At 33.4% G+C, this 24,630-nt stretch overlaps 2 protein-coding genes across 2 annotated transcripts; one reads left to right on the top strand and one right to left on the bottom strand.

The window, feature by feature from the left end:
- Nucleotides 1-1,449: 1,449 nt before the first annotated feature.
- Nucleotides 1,450-12,924, top strand: LOC123663159 (4-coumarate--CoA ligase 1-like). The gene is made up of 11 exons (XM_045597858.1): nt 1,450-1,698; nt 3,180-3,387; nt 4,327-4,519; nt 5,009-5,155; nt 6,337-6,487; nt 8,367-8,501; nt 9,277-9,408; nt 10,070-10,150; nt 10,531-10,677; nt 11,380-11,545; nt 12,066-12,924. Exons 1-11 carry the CDS (start codon nt 1,621-1,623, stop codon nt 12,191-12,193), a joined length of 1,566 nt encoding a protein of 521 aa, XP_045453814.1. The 5' UTR covers nt 1,450-1,620; the 3' UTR covers nt 12,194-12,924.
- Nucleotides 12,925-13,832: 908 nt separating this feature from the next.
- On the bottom strand, nt 13,833-23,735 carry LOC123663480 (luciferin 4-monooxygenase-like). The gene is made up of 11 exons (XM_045598154.1): nt 23,658-23,735; nt 20,744-20,951; nt 20,455-20,647; nt 19,523-19,669; nt 18,924-19,074; nt 17,932-18,066; nt 17,230-17,361; nt 16,327-16,407; nt 15,387-15,533; nt 14,725-14,890; nt 13,833-14,132 (listed from the first exon to the last, which is right to left on the bottom strand). Exons 1-11 carry the CDS (start codon nt 23,733-23,735, stop codon nt 14,005-14,007), a joined length of 1,566 nt encoding a protein of 521 aa, XP_045454110.1. The 3' UTR covers nt 13,833-14,004.
- Nucleotides 23,736-24,630: the final 895 nt, after the last annotated feature.

The raw sequence follows: 24,630 nt of genomic DNA, 5'->3' as shown, positions 1-24,630 counted from the left end.
TTAAAACTTAAAAACTAATATTAGTACGACACAGTTACACAATTCGGTTTTGTGCAGCTGCACCCACCGATACATCAGTGGCGAGTCCCACCGGTCAACAAACGCATTCAGCATTCCGCTGGAGGAGCCGCGGAGGCGGGCTAACATGGAGGCGCACCGTTTTCTCATAATGGCGTAAAAGTCATCCGTATGCGCCTCCGCAAACATGCCTGAGGCACTGCACTGCCGCGGCAGCCCCATCAGAACCCTGAATGCGTTGTTATTCTGGACCCGTAGATCGCTGTATGCCCGCTGCGTGTAGTCAGCCCAAAGACTGCAGGTGTAAAATGACTGACAGTATGTTTTAAAAGTGTGTTTTTAAAAATAAACTATGACAAACTTTTTTATTCTTTTGTTGTTTTTTTTTATGAACCAGATAATTGATAGTGTTTCTAAACAGGTACTGATTTATATAGTTACTAGCTGTGCCTGCGACTTCGTCTGCGTGGAATTTGGCATAAAGTTATTGTTCAGTTCGCAGTGTTATAATATAAATAATTTTTTAAAATGAAAGTAGCCTTTGTTACTCCTTAGTACATCAACTATCTGCCAGTGAAAGTCCCGTCAAAGTCGGTCCAGCCGTTTCAGAGATGAACCGGAACAAACAGATAGACAGACAGACAGACAAAAATGTGTATACACCCGTATGCATTTAGTAAAAAGCGGTTATTTTAATTTTTTAATAAGCGGTAACACTGATAGTTGTTGCCGTCCGAAGACGGGGAGGATCGCAAATAAATTATTAAAAAAATTAATTAAAAATGTATTAATTTATATACACATTAATTTTTTTAATGTTTATGTCATAGGTGCCTATATCTATTATTTACCTAATGTACGCGTAGCTTCCTATTATTTATATTTCTCTCTCTCTCTAGAGGCTTCAAAAAAAGACGCTATTGGCGTATAGGTTTTCATTTTTTTTTCTAAAATAATTTTCAACGCTTATCAAATTATTTCAATAATTATTACTACATATTGGTTCATCATATCTTTCAGTTGTGTCAATAACACTGCTTTTAAGTAGAGTTGTGTTCCTGAGGTAAGGTGACCAGAGTTGGGGGGAGGGGGGGGGTTGAAGGTAATTTAGGCAACGCGCTTGCGATGCTTCCGGTGTTGCAGGCGTCTACCTATAGGCCTAGGTACGGTACACTTTTACCATATATAAGATATATGTATATAGGATATATGTATATAGGATAGGAGATATAGTATATATAAAAAAACAATAATTATAATCCGAAACGAAAAATATATAAATATACCTAACATTTTCAAATAGTTAAATCACTGGCATTTTATATTATTGTTCAAACACAAAGTGATCTTGCGTACTTATCAAGATTACGCAAACAAGTTGTCGAGTAAGTGAGTAGGTAGTTCTTGGACACGTAATTGGTAGTTCATTCCTCATTCGCAGTCGAGACAAGACACAAAACACGCTCGTTAAATCTAATTATTTATTTATCCTTGATTAGTCGATTAAGATAATCGCTACATCTAAACTATTTTATGTGTGTCTAATATTAGTTTATTTTTAAAATAAATTTTTTAAAGAAGTGATCGTTGGCTTAATAAAAAATGAGTATCGGACCTAGTTATCATTTTGGACATTTGATTTTGGAGTACATGAAGCGGAATTCCAATATCGTGGGCCAGGTTAGTTATATTTTAACTATTCATCTAAATTGAATAGATAATAGAAACGATTAGCGTCTTCTCAGTTAATTTTTATTTTATCTAACAATAATGTATGTAAGCAAGTAGCAAGAAGGTTAAGAATTTGGGAATTAATCTAGATCAGTTTTACTCCTACGCACCTCAATTAACAGAACTCAACAGAAAGATATTTGCAACCATCAGGTCACTTCGTCGTATTCAATACTTTCTTCCTTTGTTCCTAAATCCTAAATCTTACAGTGGAGCGACTTAGCAAGGTTGAGCGACTCCAGAATCTCTGTATACGGTTCATATTTGGGCTTCGCAAATACAACCATGTCTCCGGTTTCCAAAAGAAACTTAAGTGAATATTCATTTACTTTCTCTTCCTTACTGTGTGCCATTTAATCCTGATGCCCATCTATACCTTAAAGAACGGTTCACGTGTCTTTGTTTTTTATTTCTAGACAGATAGGATACATACAAACCTTCATTTCTAGACAGATAGGATAATGTCTACCTACATAAATATTAGATAAGTACATATTCAATAAACAGAAAATTGAATACGATGAGCTATTGATCCTTATCGGTCAAAAGGACGCCTATCTATTAATGCGTAATCTTAGACCAAATAAATCGCTTATCACGAAGAAATTTAAAAGTTTGGACTTTGTACTTATCAAAATTGCATTAAATCTTTATCAAAATATTTGTAGTGTCATTTTTATAGATCAATGTACAGTGTACAAAATTGTAGCTAAGCGATACTTTTATGTAAGTGGTTGTTGTTACTAAGTATGTATTACTAATTAGCACATTTATATAACGTATAGTCTACTACGAGTTTATGTACCTAATTTCTTTTTCTTTTTACTTATCTTAATATTTTATGAATTATATCGAATGCATTGTATCTCAAGAACGGATTATCTCATGATGATGATGATGATGATGATGATGATGATATACGAGTCTATATAGAAGTTAGAAAATATAAAAACTTAGAAGGTTTAGTAAATTATATTAATGTTTCTGTTTTGAAATATTTGCTGGCCAGTTTCTAAATTTATAAGTAGGTAAAAACGATCGAAATTATGTTTTGATTTACGTATTGGCTTCAAAACTTGTTTCGGTCGGACGTATAATTTTTTTGTATCGTTTAAGCGTGAATGGAATATAGTAATTATTTACCCTCGTTAAAGTTCATAGCGATAAAATGATATTTTTGATATTTTGATTTATTATTTTTTTATGAAAAAGAAGTGGTATAAATTATATAGACAGATTTATAGTAGAAATTTACGCTTTACTAAGCTCACAAGATAATTAACGGCCCTCAGTACGTTAAGAAAATTACCGAGAAGTCAGAAACACAGAAAACTACACTCTGTACCTAATGTTGTTAACGGTGATTGAATCCACATTAATCGCAAGCTTAACAACTAGTTGTCATACTTAGTAATTTTTTGTCTTATCAGATAGACGCAGCGACCGGGAAAGAAGAAACATATGGATCAATCTTGTCTCGTTCGATTCGTCTAGCGAGATCGATGAGATCTTTCGGTCTAAAGCCTGGAGACGTTCTTGCAGTGGGCGGGAGGAATCACTTAGATATCCGTATACCGTTTTATTCGGCTGTTTTTAACGGCTTACCGGTTCTTGGCGTCGATCCTTATTTTAAATACGGTACGATTTTTATTGTTTGTAAACTATGATTATATGATTACTATCTGTAATATTTGATTCAATACCTATTAATAAGTAATCGATAATATTATTAATTAATCAGTAAATTGACTGGTAACAAACTAACGATCTATTAAAGATTAAAATCACCCTTGCCAACTTTTTTCGTTACAATAATAAATAATTTTTACAGCTATTAAATACTTTTTACTTACTACTAATTAAATACTTTTTACTTACTTTTTTATATTTTTTGGAACGAAGTTTCTTACGGCAGGCTTGGCTGGGCGATCGAACTGAAAAAAATGTGATACTACTAAAACCGTAAGAAAAATATATAACGGAAGTGACGTAATATCAGTCACACGACTGTATAATATGACGTTAGTTAAACTAAAATATTACTAGTAAACTTTTTTTTTAAAATTATTTATGTAATTTTATACTGTCGACAAAAATAAATAAAGACACATGTTTTTTTTATTTCACTTAATAGTTTGAATTATTATTATTATTATTTTGTTTGATTTATTTTATTTTACGGTATTTGTTATTTACTAAAATACTAAATTTCCTAAATACTTTTATGTACTTAATTAAAAACCAATCAACAAAATTAAAAAGAAAATCAAGAACTAGAAATAGATTTTTTTTTAATTGTGTTGCCTCTATACTATCCGAAGGAACTTCGTTCCTACCTGGTGTCCCATGACACCACATAATTTTACTTACATTTTAATATATTTTTTATATTGAAATGTATGAATGTATGTAAAAATAAATGCGATTAAAAGTAAAAAAAACAAGACCTCGAAGTACTTACTTTTAATTAAAAATGCAAAAAAGCAACCATTTGGGTCGTGTTTTGTCAAAAGTAGATAATTAATAATCAGCTTTATCTTTAAAAAATTTCAATGCTTTTTTTGTCTTTTATTTCAGATGAAATTTTAACATTATTCAAACAGGTGAAACCTAAAATAGTATTTTGTCAGACCGAATCTCTCGGTGTTCATACCAAAGTTGCGGCTGATCTTGGATTGGACATAAAAATTGTTACTTTTGGCGATAAGGAGTGTTCATTTTCAAAATTTATAGAAGAATACGATGACGGAGAGTCCGAGCAAGAATTTAAGTGAGTAATTAACTTCTTGATTACTTTTTTTTTGTATCGTAGGGGAACCCATTTACGGGTGATATCCAGGATGCCCGGGTAGGCAGGCCTAGACCTCCCAAGCGCTGGGCATCGCACTCACCATAAGCGGCACAATTTAGATGTGATCTTCTGTAAGTTTGAGGCTCTTCCCTAGACAGAATGATGGCAGATGAGGCTATTTCCAGCGGTGCCCTACCTCAATGAATAGCCAACACGTATACGCATTAAATTACACACTAAGAATTGTATTTTATCAAAAACTTTGGAAATGTTCGTGATCTATCTTCCATCTTGCGTTATTAACATTTTTTTTTAATATTTGTAATATTTAATAAATATTTATCAGACGGACAGACATTTTTATAATAATATTATATCATTAATTATATACTATTTTGTTACGCGCATTTGTATGTTTATAAATTGTTAAAATTACCTAGTATAAAATTACAGTTTAAATTATTCTAGGGTACTAGAAATTGATATCGAGAAAATCTATGCATTTCTGGTATGTACAAGCGGCACCACAGGCTATGTTAAAGTTGCGGCATTTCAACACAGACCTTTTATGATGAAACTTTTGGGATTGTTGAAACGACATGTAAAGGCAAATATGTAAGTATGAAAATACCCCTTTTTAATACTTTTTTAGATAAAAAATCACACACCCATCAGCACAGAAAATTAGCCAATAGCAGGCTTGATTTACAGTATACTTAATTTCTGCTATGGCGTTCGATTCCCCATCCTGGCTCTGGGTTTAATATATACTTACATATTTATAAGTATATGTATTAGCTATCAAGTATTAGTATGCTGATGACCAAGTATTACTTGCGTCCTCGGCCGAGGAGTTGCAGGAGATGGTAACTGCTATGAGTGGAGCTTTTGTTAGAAAGGGAATGAAGATGAATGTAAAGAAGACGAAAGTGATGGTGTTTGAAAGAGATGAGGTAGTGACAGACTGTAATATCATGATTGGAGATGAACAAATTGAACAGGTGAATGAGTTTGTGTATCTGGGTTCGAAGTTTACAAGAGATGGAAAGTGTGAGAGTGATATTGAAAGAAGAGTGAATGCAGGAAACATGGTGAACGGAGCTTTGAACTCCTTTATGAGCAGTCGGAAGGTGTCTAAAAAGGCTCGTTTGGCTGTGCATGAGGGGGTGTTGCTTCCGACACTCATGTACGGAAGTGAAAGTTGGGTATGGCACATGAGGTAGAGACATGAAAGCAGAATAAATGCAGTTGAGATGAGAGCGTTAAGAAGTATGATAGGAGTTAAACTGAGTGACAGGATGAGAAATAGTGAGATAAAGAAACGGTGTGGTCTGAAAGAAGATGTAGTGACAAAAATTGAGAAAGGTATGCTGAGATGGTTTGGTCATGTCGAGAGAATGAATGAAGAACGACTGACGAAAAAAGTGTATAAGGCGAGTGTGAGTGGAAGTGTTGGAAGGGGTAGACCTAGGCGGACGTTTCAAGACCAAATCGGGGACGTCTTGAAAAAAGGCCAGGTCAAGAGTACCCTAAACCGACGAGCATGTATGAAGAGAATAATGAAGGTGGATGAAGCGAAACAAGTATGTAAGGATCGTAGCAAGTGGAAAGAAGTGGTCTCTGCCTACCCCTACGGGAAAGAGGCGTGATTATATATGTATGTATTAGCTATATGTACATTTATTATAAGCAATATGCATCTATATCATCCAGCTGTTAGTCAACTGACCATGTGCGTGTGTTAAATTTATTTATTTTTTTATTTATAGCATGTAATTTTATTTTATTTTTTACAGAAAAGGCACGCGAGTATTGACCTTATCCCCAATACAATGGATAACGAGTTATTTAATGACTTATGTTTCCCCTCTCACGGGAGATACGATAATTCAAACGTCTATACTGGATGACTTTGATCATGTAATTGATATTATCAACAAGTACAAAGTAAGTGAGTCATTTGCGTTCATTCTACGGAGCCTTAATTTCATGTACTTGAACAATGTCTAAGAGTATATTGTTTAGGTAATAATATATTGTTTAGGTCCTAATATACATCTCTGTGGAACTCCTCTAAAACAAGTATCTGAGTTCAAATACCTTGGCCATATTGTGAATGAACGCCTGGATGATGATAGTGATATCGAGCGCGAGCGCAGAGCTTTGTCTGTTAGAGGTAATATGTTGGCCCGTAGATTTGCTCGTTGTACGTCACAAGTAAAAGTAATTTTATTTAAAGCCTTTTGTCAGTCTTTTTACACGTGTAGTCTATGGGAGAATTACACTCGGCGAGCATATAGTGCTCTGCGTGTACAGTACAACAATGTGCTGAGGGTTTTGTTGAAGAAGCCTCGGTACTGCAGCGCGTCGGCAATGTTTGCGGCTGCTCATATAGATGATTTCTATGCGATCATGCGCAAGCGGACCGCGTCCGCAATGCGCAGATTAATGAACAGCTCCAATAACCTCCTCAGCACATTGGCTGTAAAGTTGGATAGTCCCCTCTGGAGACGCTGGGATGGTGCACACGTAGCTGCGAGGGAAGCTTAAAGAAATAAATTTTGATAGCTTTTACTTTTTTTTATAACTAACATAGTTGTTAAGAATTATTGTAACTGACATTTAATTATAATTTTGATTTCAATTTCGATTTTGTCTTGATTCTTAGTTTTTAATTTTTGATTTTGGTTTTACGGTGATAATTTGTGATAATTTAATATATTGAAATTTTTTAAACTTAATTTAAATTGAATAAGTTATTACTTCTTAAGCTTTTCTATTGATTGAATTATGATTTTAGTTTTTAGTTCTAATTTTGATTGAATTTTAATATTGATTTTTTTAAATTTGTTATTATTGTAATTTTGAATTTTAGTATTTATTTTAATTTTTTAATTTTAATTATTGTAATATTGATTGAATTTTAGTATTGAATTTGGTGATCATTTTAATTTTGGGTTTGATTGAATTTAGTATATTGATTTTGATGTTAGTGTTATTTTTATTGATTTTTGACTTGGTATAATTTGTTTGTTTGTCATTTGTCACAATTGTTGGAACTAACATAGTTTAGGAAAAAATGTAACTAACAAAAATATGGACATATGTCTGAAATAAATTATTATTATTATTATTATTAGGTACAACAGGGTCGTCGTACGCCTTTTGCGGATTACCGATATTTATCAAAAACGTAGATTATCAAGTGCTTTAGAAATAAAACAATAATAATCAGTCAAGCTTTCTTATTTTATTAATTTCGATCTCAAAAATGAGTGTTCGTTAGACCACACGACTGAAGTTAAAAATCTTTAGCAATAGGCCTGCACTGTGTCTTAGATATACGAAACGTAACTGGCTATGAGAGAAATAGAAAAAGAAAATGTGTGCTCACACCTTTCTCTCTTTCTCCGTTCGCCTTGGCTGATCATACTTTTCGTAACGCTTTTGTCACGTATTCACTAACTTACTTCCCAAGTCAAGCGTGCGTAAAAAAGTTTTACTTCAAAAATTGATAATTTTTAAATCCTTTAAAAAGGGATGCTGCAGGCTGTAAAATATTACGTTACGATAGATTAAAGTGTAACTTCAACTTTTAAACAATTTGACTAGTATTCTCTCGGAGAGCACGTTAAGACGTCGGTCCCGGTTGTTATCATAAATATCTAATAGCGATCGTTACTCATATAGGGAACATAACCGCCAACCAGCAGTAGAGCAGCGTGATGGATTAATCTCCAATCCTTCTCCTACCTGGAAAAAGAGGCCTATTTCTCGTAGCAGAATGTGACAGGCAATATATAACAAATATAATTATTTATTACAGCCAGTAACAGCAGTACTAAGTCCTACCCTTATGGCATTCCTAATGAGTCGGAAGGACGATGTAGACTTCTCTAGTTTTAGAACTATGGGTATTGCTGGATCAAAAATCTACTCAAATGCCTTAAGGAAATTTAAGGTAAAATATTATTTTATGCTTTTTTCTTAATTATCCTTGCTATTTACCATTTTATATATTTCCATTACTCTTAATTATTTATTACACTACAAGTAAATATTGATATCATTAAAATTATATTTATAAACAACGCTGTGTGGTTACGGCAGTGAAGAATATAGAAAACCCGTTATTGGCAATACTATATTGCATATACATGTCTGTAAGGTAATATGTGGTTTGTAAAGCTGTTAGCTGGTTTTCTGAATAAAAATAAATAGCCACCCCCTCTCTTCCCGTGGGTGTCGTAAGAGGCGACTAAGGGATAGCACAGTTCCACTACCACCTTGGAAATTATAAAGCCGACCGATGGCGGGATAAATATCCAACTGCTGGCTTTGAAATACACAGGCCTAAGACGGGCAGCAGCGTCTTTGATGTGACAAAGCCAGCTCTGCAGTCACCAACCCGCCTGCCCAGCGTGGTGACTATGGGCAACACACATGAGTTCGCACCATTTTTGGCGCGAACTCATGTGTTTATGCCTATGTCCAGCAGTGGACTGTAATAGTCTGTCTTGCATTAAGATCTCAAAAACCCATTTCTTATCGACCTTGTCGACAGTCGAATAGTTTATGTTACTTATTTCACTATTCATTTCTATTGTTATCTTAGGCTTAGTTAATGTTTTGCTTGTAAATTGACAGCAATAATTTCACTATCCATCTTATGGCTCGACTAATATAAGTTATGGTTAATTTTATATACTGCAATTATATTGAAATATTAATTTTAGGAGATTTTAAACGAAAATACTTTGCTAGGAGATGCGTACGGTCAGACAGAGATGATAGGACCAGTTTTATTGCCTGGCCCTTTGACACCTCTCGGCAGCTGTGGAAGTCCTTTACCTGGATACATTCTTAAGGTACATCATTCTTTGTTAAAGATATGTGTATTAAAAATTTAAAAATGTAACAAGTCTATTGTCAATAGATCCATAGACCGCTTTAGTGTATAAAAAGGAGTTTCTATTCGTTTTCCAACTTATAAAGGGATTTGAAACCGCGTTGGCGCAACGGTCACAGCTATGGATTGTGCCTGTTGCGCTGGCGGTTGCGGGTTCGATCCCCGCACATGACAAACATTTGTATTGGCCGTACAGGTGTTTGCCGTGGTCTGGGTGTTTGTGCAGTCCTTGTGGGTCTCCTCACCGTGCCTCGGAGAGCACGTTAAGCAGTCGTTCCGGGTTGTAATCATCTACGCCTGATAGCGATCGTTACTCATAGTAGGGAATATAAACCGCATTGGAGCAGCGTGGTGGATTAAGTTTTGATCCTTCCCCTAAATGGGAAAAGTGGCCTATGCCCAGTAGTGAAATATTACAGGCTGAAGCGTAAAGGGATCTTAGGAATTATTATTTGTAGACGAATAAATATCAGTTGAATATTTCAAGAGCCATATAAACAGTGTAGAGACGGGAAGTAAACATGAAGAATTATTGGAATTAATTTTTATTAGGATTTTTTTTTTTATTTAAATTGGTATGTTCAGAGTATGTAAATCTTTTCTGATAAAAATCTTTATAGTTAGTCGATCCCGATACGAGTAAAGAAATACTTGAGCCAAACGTTACCGGTGAACTGTGGGCTAAAGGACCGATGTTTGCAGTAAGTATTAATATTTTTCTGTAAACTAGTTCCTATTCCTTTTTTTTTAACAGTGCCTATTTAAAACGTATTTGAGATTTAAAATACCTATTTGTCGACAAAGATACACTAAGACTGGCTATAAGATGTAATTTTACTAAACGTTGTAGAAGTGGTCAGTCTACTCGAGAAGATTACTCTGTGACACATCACGAAAGTTTTTAGTAGTCTTTATACATACGTACGGTAAAACGTTAACATAACATAGCCTTTATATGTATGTCAAATATTTACGAAACATTTTCATGAGCGGAAGTCGAAACTATTACCTACTATAAAATTTTATATATACCTTGTATGTAATGTACAAATACATTTAGCAATTAGCTCCTGTGTTTTAGGCATACTACAATGACCCAGAGGAAACAGCGATAGCGTTTACAGAAGATGGTTTCTTTAAAACCGGGGATTTGTTCTACAGGGATGAGAACAATAATTTTTACTTTGTCGAGCGTATTAGAACTCTTATTAAATACCAGAATTCACATGTGAGTACTAATTATGTACATTTGTAGAAGTAAGCATTAAATTATCATTGAACTGTACATTTCCAATGTCAAAACAGTTTTTACACCTTTTCATTTATATTTACAACTGCTTTGGTGTTGTGGTGCGAGTAGTCGCCTAAAATACCGACGGTTTGCGGGTTCGATCCCGCTCGGGATGGGTATTTGTATTTCTACGAATATTCCTTTCCGGTTTAGATATCTGTTATTGTGGGTCTCCTCAGCGTGCCTCGTAGAGCTTATCATGATAAGCCTTCGGTCCCAGTTGTTATCATAAATACCTGATAGCGATTGTTACTCCTAGTAGGGTACATATCCGCCAACCCGCAGTGGAGCAGCGTGGTGGATTAACCTCCAAGCCTTCTCCTATATGGGGAAAGAGGCCTATAGCGGGATGATACAGGCTGAAGCGTTATATATAAAAATTATGTAATTTTCTTTTTACTAAATTTAATTTTTTCAATTACAATTTCAAAACAAGAACAGAGGCGTTGGTCCTTCCGCTAACAATGTCCCATCTCACTCTGTCACTATAGAAAATGTGCGAGCAACATACTGTGTACTCGTTTGTTAAAAAAAAATCAGACTAATTATAGAAGTTGTTATTGCGCTTTCTGCTGCCATCTCTGAAAATGGCTTTTGACTCTTGAGAGTTTTGTAAATTAACCTCCTTTGTTTTTTTAGGTGCTATCATCGGAGATAGAAGAGTTAATAAGTAGGCTTCCGGGTGTGAAGGAGGTATGCGTGATAGGCTTGCCTCACGAAGTGGACGGCGAACATCCAGCCGCGTGCGTCGTGCGCGACAGCAATAGTTCTGTCACTGCGCAGGAGATCCGGGACCTCGTAGCCAGTAAGCATTACAGCTGGACACTATTTAACGTCATTAGTTTCAATATCTAGCTACATGACAAAAAATGGACAATCTGGTTTCAAATCAAAGGCTAAACTAATGTCTTTTGTATCGCGTTCTTTTTCACCACAGTACCAAGTGTGTCACTGTCGACGTCACGTAATCAATTCATTAGTTTCAAGTTTCTGGTGATTTTTGTAATGCGTTATTTTCTTTCTTACTATTGAGTTCCTTACTTTGTTTTTTTTTTCAGTAACACAGCAATAATCTTGTTGAAATTGAAAACTTATTGTAGTCAACAAAATATTAAAAACCTAACTATCCTAAACCATGCCAGAACAAAGTACAAATTAGAGTAAGTTAAATGTCCACATGTAATGGTGCCTAGGATGCTGCCTGCATTTCCCCATTGAATGGCAAAAAATAAATCATAATATCTTAATATACCTAATTGTCTTCTTTTATTATTTTTAGCAAGCGTCATTCTCGTAGTTATCTGATTCAAAGTTTTCTTTTTCAGGTAAATTATCAAGAAATAAAGAACTTCGTGGTGGAGTCATATTCGTAGATAGTCTACCCCATACGTCTACGGGGAAAGTTGTACGAAAAAAACTATTGCAACAGATTGAGAACTGCAAAATAGAATAACGTTTAAGATTCGTATAAATATAAAAAATATATATATATATGGACATTACACGAACGTTAGTATAATAGAAACATTAATAGGTTTATTGTGAGGTTTTGTTAAATCAGAAATTTCCATTTTTTTTTTCGTACTAAAATCTAAGAAAACATAACGTTTCGTGTATTGATATTTCTGTTTAATTTTCTATGTTGAATTAGGTAAAAATCTATACAAAATTACTATTAATTAGTGTGACATTGGTAATTAGTACAAATGTATTTTTGAAAAGAAGTTTTTGTGTACTCTACATGTATATCATTCTGTCGTAGTGGAGCGAATAGTTCCGTAATCCCAGCAGTCGCGGGTTTGATTCTCATTCGGGACAAATATTTGTGTAAATATTAGTTTCCGGTTTTGTAAGTACGGTGTAGCCTTCGTGGATATCGAAGAGCATGGAAGCCGTATGCTCCGGTTGTTGACATTCCAGTCATTACTCGAAGGCAACTTATCTACTAACCCGCAATGAAGCAGGTTAAGATTCAAACCTTCACTCATTTATTTACATCTATACCTACCATACGACTGTATTTAGTACTGGTACTTATTTATGTCTGTTATGAATGTGTCAGTAAATTTTGTTCCTGTTTGTATGAATTATACATCAGTTTACTAGTATTTAAGTATGTATTGTATGTTATAAGTTTTGTATTCAGCATTTATATTGTTGTTATTATTAAAAAAATTTCATCTACAAATGTCTTGTTATTATAACGTCAAATTTCGTTAATCAAATTAAGTTTACTCGGTGGACCGATTTCAATGATTATAGTTTTAATCGCAAGCTAATGTTTGTCTTGTGGTTCCATTTAAATTCGATCGATGACTAATTTTTAGAGTAATCTTCGATAACGCGTATTTACTTGAATATGTTTTCGTCTACCTACGCTGTACTACTTGCCGATGTAATATAATTCAACTCATTTTTTTTTTCGTTTGCGAGCAAACAGTTATACTATTTAAGTTTTTCTAAACGTCACAATTTTATTCAAGCGTTATTTCTATTTATATTTCATTTGTATAATTTTTTTATACGATTAAGTCGGCAAGCAAACGTACGGTACTCCTGTAGTTTAGCGGTTACCGACCCTATCCCTGACCCTCCGCAGGAGCTCTGGTCACCTTACTCATCACAGGAAGGCAACAGTGCTTGAAAGCATTATTATTTACCTACCTGTGATCTTCTGTAAGGGTTAAGGTACTTCCCCGGACGGGGGCTGCTCTGGGTCATAAAGCTCAATCCACCCAATTTTGGTTAGAAACCAACGTTCTGGACTTCATCAGAGCTGAATACTGGCCGTCATCTAGTCCCGATCTTAATCCGCTGGATTATGATTTATGGTAATTTTGAGGAGGATTAAGATGTGCAAAGCATACAGATTGACAAAAAATTTCATAAGAATTAAAGAATCAAAGATTCGTAATCCTTCACCGCCGCAACGCATTCAAGATTAGTTGAAAACTATTTCATTTAAACGAAAATTATTACATTTCTGTGGCATGTGCGTATTCTGTAAAGTTTAATTTTCAATTATTCTTAATAATTATAATTTGAACCTTTAAAACAAAAGGTAAGGACTGTGACTTCTATTAAAACAATTATTATATAATGCAACAAAATATATTAACATAAGCAATATTGTAACGGAAATTGAATACATAAAAAATAAATAAACATTTTAATTACACATTCATTTACATTTTAATAATGGAATACATTTTTTATCTAACATTTACGAAATACAATTACGCAAACAGGCCAGTAGTCAGACGTTTATTCCCGTTCCATATTTGCCACCATTTCTTGCAGTTTATTTCGAGACACTTTTTGTGATGACGTAAATGGCAAGCTGTCGAGGAAAACAACTCCACCTCGCAGTTGTTTATTTTTAGATAGTTTATCTGAAAATTTTTAAAAATCAAATAGGTAAATAAACTCTTTAAATGTTACGTTACAAATTTGTTGAAAGTAAGGTAGGTATATAAAATATCCACGGCGATAAATTAAAGTTTACCCATGTGTAGACTAGCCCGGTGGCTCAGCTTGTATTGACCCTGCTCTCTACTCCGAGGTTGCAGGGTTCGAACCCCCACTGTCCCCCAAAAGTCTCGGTGTAATATATATTTATTCTTATATTTATGAACTAAAGCTTCTTTACGCACGATTGACTTGGGGAGTCAACTGGTGAATGCGGACGCGAGCGTTACGAAAAATGTGACTGGGTGAGGCAAACGGAAGTTGAGAGGGAGATAGATATAAATTAGTGAAGCTATAAAAAAGAGAGGGTTACACTTCGCAAGTTTTACTTCAGTCGTGTGCACTAAAGCACACTTGTTTGTTTTTTTAATTTATATACATATATTCATTATAAAATGTTTATTTATATCAGCTATTTAAAGTAAGAACCTTAAACACCAGCATTAAGTTGTTTACTTTACAAACAGAGTGTGTATTAAAATATTTATTTTTTTATCGATAAGTAATGATACTTACTTGCAACAAGATCTTTTATTTCTTGAGCACTGACATTGGTGCCATTTTCTTTCACAATACAAGCCACGGGTCTTTCCCCATCAAGGGGATCTTTAATACCGACGACACATACATGTTTTACACCTGGGTATGTGCTTATTAATTTTTCTAGCTCCATCGGTATAACCTGTAAAAATACAACTTTGTTATGTTTTTAATTTTAAAATATTCGCCTTAAAACATTCGATCAAAGAAATTATATTTTAGTTTAATTATTTTGCTTGCGATTAGCTACGTTAAAACAGTTAGCATTAATTTAGTTACCAATAAGTAGTTCACCTACATCGGCAAAGAGGCCTATGCCCAGCAGTGGGATATTATAGACTGAAGCGTAAGTAGTAAAATTTGTGAGAAAAAGAATATATAATGTAATGTACAAACTATTTTAATTTAATTAATATAACATATCTTTTAATGAATTAAGTCGCGTTGTATAACTTGCCATTTCCCTTTTATATACTTACATATATAGAGTGGAATTTTATAGCTTATACGTTAAAAACATAGTTTTGCCATCTGTCACAATAAATATTAAGCCAATAGTGCGCAAACAGTTCGAAAATTTTGCAATTCGATTTTCAGCTTTAATAGCCTAAAATACAAGCTTTATAAAAGTCACTTACATGGGAGTTCCTGTACTTGATTAATGCTTTAAGTCGATCTACATAAAAATAGTTGTTGTTCTCGTCTTTGTATAATAGATCTCCAGTTTTGAAATAACCATCTTCTGTAAACGCTTGCGCAGTCTCCTCGGGATCATTGTAGTATTCCTGTAAATATTATTATTTATTTATTTTTACAAACAGGATAATGACTCATGAAAAAAAAACCGAACTGCAAAGGCGGCTCTGAACATACATGCGTACATGCGCTCTTGGCCAACATAAATTATACTCGTATATACATAAAGAACATTAATATCTTAAACTACATCATTTATCACTAAACACATCATTATCGCGTATATCGTCTTTGTATGATATTTTTATTTATATGTTATGTAAGTATTTTATATATGTATTATGTATATAGTAAGTTTATTATTATATATTATCTATATTTATTTTTATTAAAATATTCGAATTCGTATGTAATGTACAATAAAGAGTATTATTTAAAAACTATATGTCGTTTAAAAAAATAATTGGTACTTCGAAAATTAGTCTATTTTCTGGCTTTTATCTATAATTATAATAATTACAAATATATGATTGCTAGAATGAATGGTAAAAACATTCTATTCCTTATTTAGCTATATGGACATCTTTACCTAAAAACGTGTAAAAGTTTATTGTAGCACTAGTAGCAAAAAATAATAAGACATAAATGTACAAGGAAAAACTGTGACTAATTTTCCTGTCTATGTACCATCTAGAGTTATTAGCCAAGTTTCAAATTAGAAAAAAATATATAAATCAATGGTATTCTTGCAAAGCTTGTTAAAGTACTAGAAAAAAAAGATTTTGTGCGTGATAAGTGTTACTGATATTCTAAGTAAATAATAATATAATAATAATGTTATAAAGGGTTAAAAGATATCATAATAATTGTCAAAGTACTCACAGTAAACCTTGGTCCCTTTGCCCAAAGTTCTCCGGTAATGTATGGTTCTATAATTTCCAAACTTGTTTTAAGGTCCATTAACTAAACAAAATAAAAATAAAATATTTAAATATTTATTAACACTAACTTGACGTTATTTTATTGATAAATGAGGAAGACTGCAATTAATTCAATGATGTATTTTCCCATTCAGTAATTATTTGTAAAATGGAAATCAAAGTGTACATATGAATCGTAATATCACACGATATTTCCATAAATAATTGGACTTTATTTGAGGTTATCCTTGTTCAATTAACACGTTTTGAGGTTTCTTAAGAAATAACATGAACTATGTGTAATTTTGTCATCTGCGGGTTCGATCCCCGTTTGTATTAGCCATAAAGATGTTTGCCGTGGTCTGGGTGTTTGTGCTGTGCTTGTGGGTCTCCCCACCGTGCTTCAAAGAGCATGTTAAGCAGTCGGTTCCGGTTGTTGTCATGTACGCCCGATAGCGATCGTTACTCATAGTAAGGAATATATCCCCCAATCCGCATCGGAGCAGCGTAGTGAATTAAGCTCTGATCCTTTTCCTACATAGGGAACAAGGCTTATGTCCAGCCATGGGATATTGCAGGCAGAAGTGAGCGAGCGATGTGTAATTTTTACGATTATTGATTTTGTTTTTATGAAAAATCTGTGCCTTAAGGCCTTAAGCGTCTTGAAATGACAAAATCGTCATCATCCACTTAGCCAAATCATCAAATTATCTAATTTGGTACGAATACGTTATATTAGAGCCAAATAGTTTTAGTTTAGTTTTTTTTTTTCTATCGTGAGCAAGCTTTTTTCCTGTAGAGATATAAAATAAGAAACTAGAAGTATCCATTAATTAAAAATTATGTAAGATATATTAATTATTACCTTGATTGCATAAATGGGAAGCGGCCTTCCACAACTATCACTTGGCCCCTTAGGGTTAGGACCCAGGACTGACCCCATCGTTTCCGTTTGACCGTATGCCTCCATTGCTATGGCATCTTTAGCTAATAATTTCTAAAATATAAATTATATAACTTTAGTTATTTCGAATAAGTATTAATTTCGTCACTGTTTTACAAGCTGTTGTGAAAAATGCCCGTTGAATGTAAATGCCCGAGACGGTACAGTAATTTTTTAAGGTGTTTTTTGCACAACTGCCATATATATGCCAGAAATGAAAAAAAAAAGTTCAATATATTCAATGATTAAAAAAAAAAACTATTAGTTTACTTTTATTTTTTCTTTTATTATTTTTAATTTCTTTAATAATTTACGTGTTTAAAAAACAAATAAATGTTGATATAAACGCTTTTAGTCACACAAAATATTTTCTGATAACCTCCTCCTTTTTTAAGTCGGTTAAAGGTTAAGGGTTCGGTAAAGGTCGGTTAAGTAGGAATGGTAGGTATAGCGGCATAAACAAGTCTACTATTGAAGTCACAATTTCAGAAATTAATAATAATAATAAGTTCTGCAAAATATAGGAATTTCTATATTATCTATTTCTTTCTCTATATAAATAAAGGTAAACTGCTTATGCATAAAATGTTTCACAGATATCTAGATATGATATCCCATAATTACCTTAAACTGGGCCATAACTCCTGGGTAAATTTTTGAACCAGCGATACCAATATTTTTGAAGCATGTCAGGTCCACCTTGTCTTTCTTGCTTACTAGATACGTCACTAATGGCGGACTGAATAAGGCCTGTACTGGCTAAAAATATTGTTATAAAAACAAATAATATCATTATCGTATCTATTAAAATGTACTTTTCATTCATCACTATTACCATCATCATTACCACAGCCTATTGCAGTCCACTGCTGGACATAGGCCTCCACAAGTTCGCGCCAAAAATGGCATAAACCCATGGCATTGCCCATAGTCACCACGCTGGGTAGGAGGCGGCTTGGTGACCAGTTTTCATTATTACACGATGAAATTTATTTTCGAGAAATTCATTTTTATTCTAAAATAAAATTTTGTAATAAAATTTAAAGGAATGCGTAGAATAATTAAAGGTAACCGATCAGTGTAATGAAATCATCCACCAAAAAGCTTCTGTAGATATGTAGAGTAGAGTCACATGTTATAAATTAAGCTACAATCATCTTTTTTATTACATAAAATATATTTTAATCAGAGGTAGGGTATAGCAGGAAATTCCCCGACTGGGAAAGTATTTATTTATTTTTACAGAAGATCACAGTTAAATAATATTGCTATCAAGCAGTGTTGTGTTTCTGTGTTGAGTAAGGTGACCAGAGCTGGGGGTAGGGTCGGCAACGCGCTTGCAATGTTTGTGCTAATTCAGACGTTTGTAAGCTAGGGTCATCGCCTACCATCAGGTGAGCCGTAAACTTGTTTTCCGACCTAGTTGTATAAAAAAAAGTTTTAAACGGCTAATTGTTAAGTCACCACTGCAATATGGGAATCTTAAAAAATTATCACATAACATAGTTAATTCGGATTTCTAATAACATATGACCGAATACTATTAATGGATACATCTTTCAATATGTCGCGAGACCACTATTATAATCTTTATTATATAATCACGTAGTACTTACTTTGTACTTATTTATAATATCAATTATGTGTTCGTAGCTATCTGGTATCGAGCTCTGAAGTTTTGTATCTCCAATCAACGGATTGCCCACTGACATAAAGAAGTTCGATATCCAATTCACTGGTGATAAATTAAGCACTACCTTTTTCGGCCTTAAAAAAAATTAAGTATTTGTATTATAAAACAGTTTCATAATCATAGCTGTAACTTTACAATAATGCAATTAATTAATCGAAATAGTTTTTATAATAGTGGTAGTAAGAGTTATATTGGTAGTTGTTAAGTCGTAGGGTATGTACTACATGTCAAGTTTTTTCACAACTGATTTAGCTTGAAAGAGTACGAACAAAACTATGAAAAATTTAGCATCAACCCTTTTTAAAAGTCATACACACGCTTCAGCCTGTAATAACCCACTACTGGGCTTAGGCCTCCTTCCCTATGTAGGAGAATGATCAGAGCTTAATCCACCACGCCGCTCCATTACAAGTTGGCGGATATATTCCTTACTATGAGTAACGATCGCTATAAGGTGTATATGATAACACCCGTACAAACATGACGTTTTATGCAAAATTATATGAATTTGTCAATACTTACTGTTTGTCATAATTGTACTGTTGCATAAGCCACGTCAATTTCATCGCGAAGGGCTTGTGATTAAATGCTGCTACTTTCACTTTACCGGTCGTTCCACTTGTACTCACTAAAAAGGCGTATATTTTGTCTACATCGAACTCTGCTACTCTGAAAAAGCGGTTGAGTACAAAATAGTTAAGACAGAATTTCAAAAAGTCTAAGCCAAAGCACATTATTTTATTATAAAAAAATAATAACAAATTTCATCATCATCATCATTCAAGCCTATTGCAGTCCACTGCTGCACATAGGCCTCTACAAGTTCACGCCAAAAATGCGTGAACTCATGTGTGTTGCCCATAGTCACCACGCTGGGCAGGCGGGTTGGTGACCATAGCGCTGGCTTTTTCGTACCTAAGACGCTGCTGTCTTTGGTCTGTGTGTTTCAAAGCCAGCGGTTAGATGGTTATTCCGCCATCAGTCGGCTTCTTAAGTTCCAAGGTGGTAGTAGAACCTTGTTATCCATTAGTCGCCTCTTACGACACCCACGGGAAGAGAGGGGGTGGCTATATTCTTTGGTGCCACCGCAATGCTATAACAAATTAAATTAATTAATTAATTAAGTCCCATTTGATAACAACTACAAAACATAAGAATAGGGCTACTAAGACACTAGACATCTGAGACAAACATTCTTTTTTTGTTTAATTTTTTTGAAATGTGACAAAGATAAAATATTAATCGATAATAATATTTAAAATATGATGAAAATTTATATTTTAAAACAATTTATTAATAGATTACTTGAAAATCAAACTCAAAAGAACTAGACTATTTTTATTAACGTTAAACGCAACATATTAGGATAAGCAAACAAGGTATAAATCTACGAACTTTTCCATCCCTAAATTTTTCTATAAAACGCAATCATCGGTCTTATTAAAAATACTTACTTAAAGTTTTCTTCGGGCTCATTTGCAACACATGTATCCATAAATTCTGAAAATGTGCATTCACCTCCATCGAAACCAACTATTTTTGTATCGAGTTTTAGATCTTTAGCCGCTTGTGAATATATCTCGTAAGATTCACTTTGACAAAATGCTATTTTTGGTTTAGTCAACTTAAACATGGTACGAACTTCATCTGCAAAACAACGAGATTGCTTAAAGTTTTGGAGCAAGCCTTGAATATATTTTGTAATTATTTAAGCAATGCAATAATGTCTAAATTTTAAGTTACCATATTTGTAAAATGGATCGACGCCAACAATCGGCAAACCATTGAAGAGAGAAGCATAGAATGGGATATGTATGTCCAAGTGGTTCCTTCCTCCAAAAGCAACAACATCTCCAGGCTTTAATCCGAAAGCTCTTAAAGACCTAGCCATCCGGATAGAACGTGATAACACAGATGCGTAAGATTCCTCTTCTCCTGTAGCTGCATCGATCTGTGACAAGATTGATACATCTGATTTGCTTGGTCTACTATATAAGCATTGATGGACATACATCTTTCTGAATTTTTCATGAAACATGTCAGTTTCCTCGCCATCACTAGCCGTCACCAGTCGTTGATATTCAATTCTTGCTAGGTTTCTACCTATTTCTACCTATTAAACTGATATAGGCAGGATAAATGGATATTTAATAATATCCTTTTATTTTAATAAAACATATATAGTTTCTATATTTAAGCGTTTAACGTTTATTGACAAAGTAATTTCTTTGTATTGAGTAGCCTTAGAGTTGTTACCTGTTGCACTAGACGTGATACGATCGTCATAATGTAATAAGTAATAAAACAAAGATTTAAATAAATAAAGGCTATGGATATACTTAGGTATGTCCTAATAGTAATATTGTCAATCTTAACCGATCTCTTCTCTTACCGCGTTAAAACAAAGGATTGGGAACTAGCTATTCTACTGCGAATTATATAAACGCTCCACACTCAAACGCTAATAATATAAAAAACATTATTTTTTTTTCACGAGAAAATCGTTTTCTTTTTAACAAAGAGAATATAAAAAGTAATTGTATCATTTCGGATTTAAGGCCGCAATCTTTTGGTCACGACTAGTGTTCGTAATTCTTGAAAATTAATTAAAGTGAACCAACACTTCATTAATCCTCAACAAGCACTCATAGCTCTGCATTTCTATTTTATATGAAGGCAATAAAATATCAGGTTTTAGGTTTCAAATTACAAAATATTTTTAAAAATTATTGTAGATTTTTTTTCGATGTTACGAAAAAAAAATCTAAAATAATAGTAGCATAAGTTACTCCTGCCAGTTAAAGTCCCGTCAAAATTGGTCCAGCCTTTTCAGAGATTAGCCGGAACAAACCGACAGACAGACAGACAGACAAAGTTTGTAAAAATGTTATTTTGGTATATGTACTGTGTATACATCCATATGCATTTAGTAAAAAGTGATTATTTTAATATTACAAACATGCATTCCAATTTTATTTATTTGTACAGACTAGCTGTGCCTGCGACTTCATCCGCGGGGAATTTAACAAAAAGTTATTTTTCAGTTTGCAGAGTTATGAAATGAAAAAATATCTAAAATAAAAGTAGCCTAAGTTTACTCCTTATTACATCAGCTATCTGCCAGTGAACGGCCCGTCAAAATCGGTCCAGCCGTTTCACAGATTAGCCGGAACAAAGAGACAGACGGACAGACAGACAGATAAAATTAAAAAAAAATTGTTATCGTATATGTACTGTGTATATATCCATATGCATTTTAGTAAAAAGCGGTTACTTTAATATTACAAACAGACATACCAATTTTATTTATTTGTATAGATATAGATATTACGGAGCTAGAATGTTAAACACCATAATACCCGCATTCGTTAATGAACTTCCAGAAGACCTACAAAAGTTATACCTGCCGGCCTAGCATGCATACAACGAGATATCTCTTGACGAGAGAGAAAGATAATGTCTACATCGAGTATTTTCTCGATTACCCTAACATGCGCACTACGAGAGACAAAATTCTCTTCCGAAGACTTTGCCTTGTCGAGTAGAGAAACATTATCAACCATAATCACAACTGAATATCATTCTTATTTCTTATGTCGTAAAGTTGAATTTACAAGGTTATTGACCAATTTCAAGCGAGTGACATATGTTTTATTTAACAATGTTCTCGGCCTTTTGGCTAAGATAAAAAGTGTATATCTAATTTAAAAAACTCTAATATGGAAAATAAAACGGCGTAAGTAAATGAATTTAATTATATATGTAAAACAATATGCTCGTGTTGTGCTTTATATCTTGTCGCACATTAGATAATTGTAATTCTATCACGCATTGTTTGTTTTTTTTTTTTTTTTTTTTTTTAATTTTTTGAATTTTTGAATATTTTTTTGATTATTGATTTTACTTTTATTCTATTTAATTTTATTTTTAGTTATTGATTTTTTTAATATAATTTTGTTTTGTTTTTTATTCTGAATGTTGTCTTGTCTTGTTGTACTAACCCAATATGGACTTATACTTTGGTCTGAAATAAAGTATTATTATTATTATTATTATTTAGAATAAGAAGCAACAGGGCGCAAATACGTTTTTTGTGTCATTATATGGCACACTTTACTCGACTTTTCGCATTTCCCGCTCTTCGTATACCGAAATTATATAATTATAATAGGGAAACGCCATGGTATACAAAAAATAGGCACCCGGTTTTATTTATTTTTTATTTATCGTCTTTCTCGTCGATAATATTGAAGACGAGAAGTTTCTCTTCCTAAAACGACAAAATTCGACAAAATTACGATGTCATGTTAGCTTCCGTAGAGATAAATATCACAGATCACTAAAATTTAATGATTATCTCTTCTTGACGTAACGAGAAGAGTATCGCGTGCACGCATGTTAGCTACTGTAGACATAGAGAGATAATACGAGAAAAGGGGTAGACAAAATTTTGTCGTGGCGCGCATGCTAGGCCTGCTGGACAAACGCAACACGTTCACTTCAACAAAAAGCTCGAGCCCATTTTTCAATATAATTAATTAAATCTATAATGTTAACATTATAAAACTGTTTTAAAACATTATTTGTACACGACGATGTATGCAAGATTTTTTTAATAAAAATTAATCTCATAAAATGCTACAAAATCAGTACATACCTGGCACACCGCATCTTTGTGAATTTTCATTTTTTCAAACAATAGTTGACCAATGTGAATATCGGAGTTAGAATCCATATTGAAGTTTATTTTTTCAATATTTTCTTAACTATTAAAACTCACGAGTACAATGTTCTCAAACTAACTTTATATTTGTAATATAATTAATAATTTATAAATAAATTATAATTTAAAGAGCGGATAACACATGTCAATAATTCGAATCGAGTTTTGTTTATGAAGCATAAGCTAAAGTCCTCATAAGTCTTGTAGGTGAAAATTTTTCCCCTTAAGGAAGGAAAAACTCGGAATAATTGACGAAGAGTAACAAGCTAAGCTTAAATTAGTCATAGTGATTTTCCAAATATTAAACTGTATATTTTAGATAACTGTAACAAAGACAGGCCTGCGGTCACCAATCTGTCTGCCCAGCGTGGTAACTATGTGCAACACACATGAATTCACGCCATTTTTCGCGCGAACTTGTGGAGGCCTGTGGTCTATTTAAGGCTGAAGTGATGATGATGATGATGATGATGATAAAAAATTAAGTATTTTGGGATATAAATAATATGAATATCGATAAATTACATTAAAAAAAATCACTTTTTTTAGCATTGAATACTACATACATATGTGTTATAATAAATTATTACAGATTAGCTGGGCTCGTGACTTTGTCCGTGTTGAATAAAAAAAAGTTGTTCAGTTCGCAGAGTTACAAAATAAATAAATTTCTAAAATAAACTTAGCCTATGTTACTTCTTATTACATCAGCTATCTGCTAGTAAAAGTTCTGTCAGTCGGTCTAAATCGGTCCAGCCGTTTCAGAGATTAGTGGGAACAAACATACAGAGAGACAGTCAAAAATTGTAAAAAATATTATTTTAATATGGCAAACAGACACCCCAATTTTATTTATTTGTAAACAAATGAGTAAGTAAATAAATGATGGTCTAAGATCCGATCCTAA

The sequence above is a fragment of the Melitaea cinxia genome, chromosome 20, assembly GCF_905220565.1.
Source record: "Melitaea cinxia chromosome 20, ilMelCinx1.1, whole genome shotgun sequence".
NCBI lineage: Eukaryota > Metazoa > Arthropoda > Insecta > Lepidoptera > Nymphalidae > Melitaea > Melitaea cinxia.
This window is presented reverse-complemented; position numbering and strand designations above follow the sequence as displayed.